The sequence below is a fragment of the Gopherus evgoodei genome, chromosome 3 (genome assembly GCF_007399415.2).
Source record: "Gopherus evgoodei ecotype Sinaloan lineage chromosome 3, rGopEvg1_v1.p, whole genome shotgun sequence".
NCBI classification, from domain to species: Eukaryota; Metazoa; Chordata; order Testudines; family Testudinidae; genus Gopherus; species Gopherus evgoodei.
The window spans coordinates 50,879,179-50,884,851 of record NC_044324.1 but is presented as its reverse complement, the minus strand read 5'-3'; the positions used below and the strand labels follow the sequence as shown (position 1 = coordinate 50,884,851).

General features: G+C 48.4%; 1 protein-coding gene across 1 annotated transcript; it reads right to left on the bottom strand.

Annotated features, from left to right (window-relative positions):
- Positions 1-867: 867 nt before the first annotated feature.
- LOC115649367 lies at positions 868-5,467 on the bottom strand. The gene is made up of 2 exons (XM_030558315.1): positions 4,423-5,467; positions 868-930 (listed from the first exon to the last, which is right to left on the bottom strand). Exons 1-2 carry the CDS (start codon positions 5,353-5,355, stop codon positions 868-870), a joined length of 996 nt encoding a protein of 331 aa, XP_030414175.1. The 5' UTR covers positions 5,356-5,467.
- Between the last annotated feature and the right edge of the window lie 206 nt (positions 5,468-5,673).

Here is a 5,673-nt window from a genome sequence, read left to right as displayed (position 1 = left end):
GGACTCGGGTAGGCCCCGGTGTCTTTAGAACTAGAGCATGACCAGAGACAACCCCCATGGTTAATCGTCCAAGAGAACAAGGGCCTCCCGAACTATTAGCTGGAACATAAGTGAATGCAGTTAGTCCGCAGAGCAAAAACCACCCACGGGGGAGGTATAAATGTGAATAAAGATAGGAAGTTGAGGTAGGAGCAACAGAACAATTTATCTCATGATTTGTTAAGTTAATAGCAGCCTTTTGAGCACCCACCACAGTAAAACAGGAAGTAACATTTGAGGATATGGCCATTAGCCGAATTTGAAGGCGATTCTGGCTTGTATAGGGTTTAGGATGTGAAATAGAGCCAAAATCAGACAGCTGCTGGGCCTTCAACTTAATGTTATAAGCAGCAAGTTTAGTATAATTGTGAATATCTTGCAAGGGCATAGCTACTCCTACAAAACAAGTAGTAAATACAGACCCTAAAGTGTAACCGCTTCCTACACAAAAGTGGGAAGAATTAGAGGCTGTGGCAGCTAAAAGAGCCCACCATTTATTTTCTGGGGAGCGGAAAGATAAAGGGGCCAATTGTCCAGAAACAGTAAACACCCATACAAATATTAAAAACATGACTAAATTAGAGTGATTTGCGTTTAAACAATAACTTGAGTCCCAAATCTTCCGATGTTTCGGTCCCAGTAGGCTGGACCGTCCACTGCTCGGGGTTTGGATTTTGCGGTGGAGGTACAGCTTTCAATCGGGAGTAGTGAATCCAGCTCTTGTGTCCCTCTACTTTCGCCACCGTGTGGGAAACCAATAAGACAAGATAGGGTCCTTTTCACTTCTTCTGGAGGGGTTTGTTCTTCCAGGTCCGGACGAGGACGAAGTTACCAGGCTGTAGGGAATGAACAGGTGCGTCCAAGGGGAGTGGCTGAGAATCCCTCACATACCTGTGAAGAGAACATAGAACAACAGACAGAGAACACATATATTGGGACCAATATCCACTCCCGACCTCCCATTCCCCTAGTAGGATCGGGGTACCATTCATAGGCCATGCCCTTCCAAACATAATCTCGAAGGGACTTAAACCGGTTCTACCCTTAGGAAGAGCCCTAATGCGGAGTAAAACCAAAGGTAGGGCATCGGGCCACTTTAAAGACGCTTCTTGACATATTTTGGCTAGGTGCCTTTTGAATGTCTGATTAGTGCGTTTTACCACGCCACTGGCCTGTGGCCTCCAAAGAGTGTGAAGTTTCCAGTTGAGCTGGAGGATATCCGAGACATTCTGGACAATTTTTGAGGTAAAGTGTGTTTCCTGGTCAGACTCCATCCATCGAGGCAGGCCAAATCTAGGAAAAATTTCTTTAACAAGTTTAAGAGCCACAGTCTTAGCGGTGTTATTTCGGCAAGGAGAAGCTTCAGGCCACCCACTGAAGCGATCCACCAGAACAAGGAGGTACCTATACCCCTGGGATCGAGGGAGTTCAGTGAAATCAATTTGCCACACTAGTCCGGGGCCCGGAGTGGGTTCTAGGGTAGCTGGTATAACTGGATTCCCTGGTCGAGGATTATTTTTCTGGCAAGTAAGGCACTCTGCTGATATCTGGGACGCTAGGGGCCGAAGTCCTGAGGTGATGAAATACTTTTGTGTAAGCTGGGTTAAAGCTTCCCTGCCTGCATGAGAGGTCTGGTGTAGCTTTTGTAATACTGGTCGCATCATACACCTTGGTAACAGGACCTTTCCCTCTGTGGAATGGAGCCATCCGTTTTCCTTCTGGAGCCCAAGAGATTCAGCCCATTCTAACTCCTCACTCGTATACTGTGGGGTAGGGAGGTCCCCTAGCGATGGAATCAAGGCATGAAACTGGACACTCTCGGCTAGTCCCGGTTCTAAAGTGGCAACTTGCTTGGCTTCTCTATCCGCCCTGGCATTGCCTCGGTTAACACTGTGGTTCTCCTTCTGGTGTGCCCTGCAGTGCATCACTGCGACCTCTAAGGGGAGTTGTACGGCCTCCAAAAGCTGAAGAATTTGTAACCCGTGCTTGACTGGGGAGCCTTGAGCCGTCAATAATCCCCTTTGTTTCCATAAACCTGCGTGGGCATGTAGTACACCAAAAGCATATTTAGAGTCTGTGAAGATATTAACCCTTTTCCCTTTTGACAATTCAAGCGCACGAGTTAAAGCCACTATTTCGGCTAGCTGGGCTGAAGTCCCGGGGGGCAGGCTTTTTGCCTCCACAGTTTCATGGAGAGACACCACGGCATAGCCCGCCCTTCTAAGTCCATTTACAACAGTGCTACTGCCATCCGTGTACCACTCATAGTCTGCGTTAGGAAGAGGTTGATCTTTTAAATCCTGACGGCTGGAATACTGGGCATCTATAACTTCCAAGCAGTCATGCTCTTGGCCCTCTGTTTCTGGCAGCAAGGTGGCTGGGTTAAGGGAAGGGCAAGCCTGCAGGGTAACTTCGGGGTTCTCTAAGAGCTTAGCTTGATACCGGGCTACCCAGGCTTGGGTGAGCCAGAGACCCCCCTTTGTGTCCAGTAAGGCTTGGACCATATGTGGAGTGTATACTTGAACAGCTCCCCCCAAAGTCAGTTTTTCTGCTTCCTCTAATACCAGAGCTGTAGCTGCAATTGCCCGTAGGCATGCCGGCCACCCCTTAGCAACCTGATCCAATTGTTTGGAGAAATAAGCCACTGGGCGTTTCCAAGAGCCCAATAACTGTAAGTAGTCCCAGGGCCACCCCTTTTCTTTCATGTACATACAATTGAAAGGGCTTAGAGAGATCGGGCAGACCCAGGGCTGGGGCTTCCATCAATTTTCTTTTTATTAAGGTAAAGGCATTATTTGCCTCTGCTGTCCAGTAAAATGGTTCCTGATCGGTCCCTTTAACACATTCATACAGTGGCTTAGCTATCAGTCCAAAATCTGGAATCCATATGCGGCAAAATCCTGCCATTCCCAGGAATGCTCTGAGCTGCTTGCGATTCCGGGGAGTAGAAACTTGACAAATAGCTTCAAGCCTCCCCCTTGAAAGCTGACGCTCCCCCTGTCTGATCTGGAAACCTAGGTAACGTACTTCGGGGAGGGCAATTTGAGCTTTATTTCTTGACACGCGATACCCCAGCAGCCCGAGAAAGTTTAAAAGACTTACGGTTGCCTGGAGACATACTTCTAGTCCCACTGCTGCGATTAATAAATCATCAACGTACTGTAGGAGAAGGACTTTGTTCTCATTTTCCCATCTTTCCAAGTCCCGGGATAAAGCTTGACCGAAAAGAGTGGGGGAGTTCTTAAATCCTTGCGCCAGCACTGTCCAACACAATTGCCTTTTATTCCTGTTTGCATCTTCCCATTCGAAGGAGAAAATTTCCTGGGACAGTGTGTCCACCGGGATCGTGAAAAAGGCATCCTTTAAATCAAGAACTGAGAAATATGAATACTGTCCCCCCACAGAGGCTAGCAGGGTATATGGGTTGGGCACCAGGGGGTGTAAAGTCTTAACCCGCTCGTTGACGGCTCTTAAATCCTGCACCAACCGATAACTGCCATCAGGTTTCTGGACTGGTAAGATAGGGGTATTCCAAGCCGAGTGACACTCCCGTAATATCCCGCACTCCAGGAATTTATCTATGATTTTCTGTAGTTCCTCCCTGGCCTCCTTCTTGATGGGGTACTGCTTAATCCGAATTGGCCCCTTTCCTGGCAAGAGCTGCACCGTTATGGGGCTTAAATGAGCGGCTTTTCCTGGGGTCCCTGAGGCCCAAACCAAAGGGTACACCTGGCCTTCCCATTCCTCCCATTCTGGGGCGCAGGTAATTGTAGATTCAGATTCAGGTTCCAAAATCATAACCCAGGCATTTTCAGGGGGTAGAGTGAGAACAATTTCATCTTGAGAGAAGTGCAGCGTAGCCCCTAACCTACATAGGAGGTCCCGTCCCAGCAACGGAGTGGGACAGTTAGGGAGATAAACAAGCCGGTGTGTAATAGTCTTTTCCCCCAGAGCACATTCAGCAGGGGCATAAACTGAGCACGAAGCTGCTCTTCCAACTGCCCCGGTTACCACCAGAGAGCTCTCTATGGGCAAGGGGAGGGGCTGGTTTACAGCAGTTCGGGCTGCTCCTGAATCTACCAAAAAGTCCAGTTCAGTGCTTCCTACCCTCATCTTTACTCGGGGCTCCGGGGGTAGGATTATCCGTTTCCCCTGACCCCCCTAATCTGTCAGAGTCCCTGCTGTCATCTGGGGGATACATTCCCGGTTTGGACACTCATTTTTCCAATGTCCTTCCTGCCGGCAGAGTGCACACTGCTCTCGACCCAGCCGTCTTTCTTGGAAACCAGGGCGCCCTCGACCTCGACCTCTATATCCACGGCCCCTTCCACCCACAGGGGGCCGCCCTCGGCCAGCCTGCACTGCCGTGACCATCATTTTTACCTGCCTCTTCTCCTTCTCTACATCCCGAAGACTGTAAGCCTTGTTAGCTGTTTCCAGGATCTGAGCCATAGTCATTCCCATGAGATCTTCCTTCTTTTGTAATTTTCTTTTAATATCTGGGGCAGCCCGACTGGTGAAAATACCCTTTATGACTGCCTCAATCTCCGGACTCTCAGGGTTGGCTGTTGTATGCTGTCTAATTGCGTCCCGGATACGCTGTAGGAAGGCTACCGGACTCTCCTTTGGCTCCTGTACTATCTCATAAGGCTTTGCCCAGTTGTTATGGCGAACTGCGGAGTGACGTAAGCCAAACAACAACAGTTCTTTGTAATTAGTTAAAGGACCCATACCTTCAGGCTTATTAGGGTTCCACTGGGGGTCAGTAAAAGGGACCTGATCTTTTGCCTCCTTATAGGTAGCTGGATCCTGTTCATGTCTTCTTTCTGCCTCTGCCCGTGCCTTAGCTAAAACTTGGTTCCGCTCTACTTCAGAAAGGAGTGTTCGCAGAAGTACCTGGCAGTCATCCCAGTCAGGTTTATGACTAACCAGACAACCTTCAAAAACTGAAATGAATCGAGAGGGGTTGGTAGAGAATTCCCCTGCCTGTGCTTTAAAAGCCGCTAAATCCACAGGGTTAAAAGGAACATGAGAATACACCTGCATAGTAGTTGCCTCCTGAGTACCCGTAGCATTGCGAGTGATTCGCGTTTCAGTAATTAAAGGGTACAAACCTGTAGAGGGCTCAATTGGTGGGGCTGTGGGGACTTTGTCACCATACGGTGGGGGTGCTGTGGCCGAATGGGACCCCGCTCCTGCTATTACAGTGGAGTTTAGAACGTTTTCACAACTCTTTCCTAAACCTGTTGGAATCAAATTACACTGCTTCAAAATATCCGTTCTATTCCATAATGACATAAATATCTGACCATACATATGCTCATTCCATTTATTAGTTCGTTGACAAAATAAAAGAAGTTGGAGGATCGTATTATAATTAATCGAACCCTCCGGTGGCCACCGTTCCTGGTCCTCCAGCTGATATTGAGGCCAGTCTATTGTACAATACCTTTTTAGTTTACTCTTAGTTAGCGGATCCGTTCCAAAGATTTTCCAGTTAACCAGAACACATTCTAGAGGCGTGCACGCTGCCTTATCCCGTGACTGTCCCTGTCCCATTCCTTACTGGGAGACCCTGGGCGTCCCCAGGTCTTAACAGGTGACAGATTAAACCTTTTAACTTTTATCCTACCT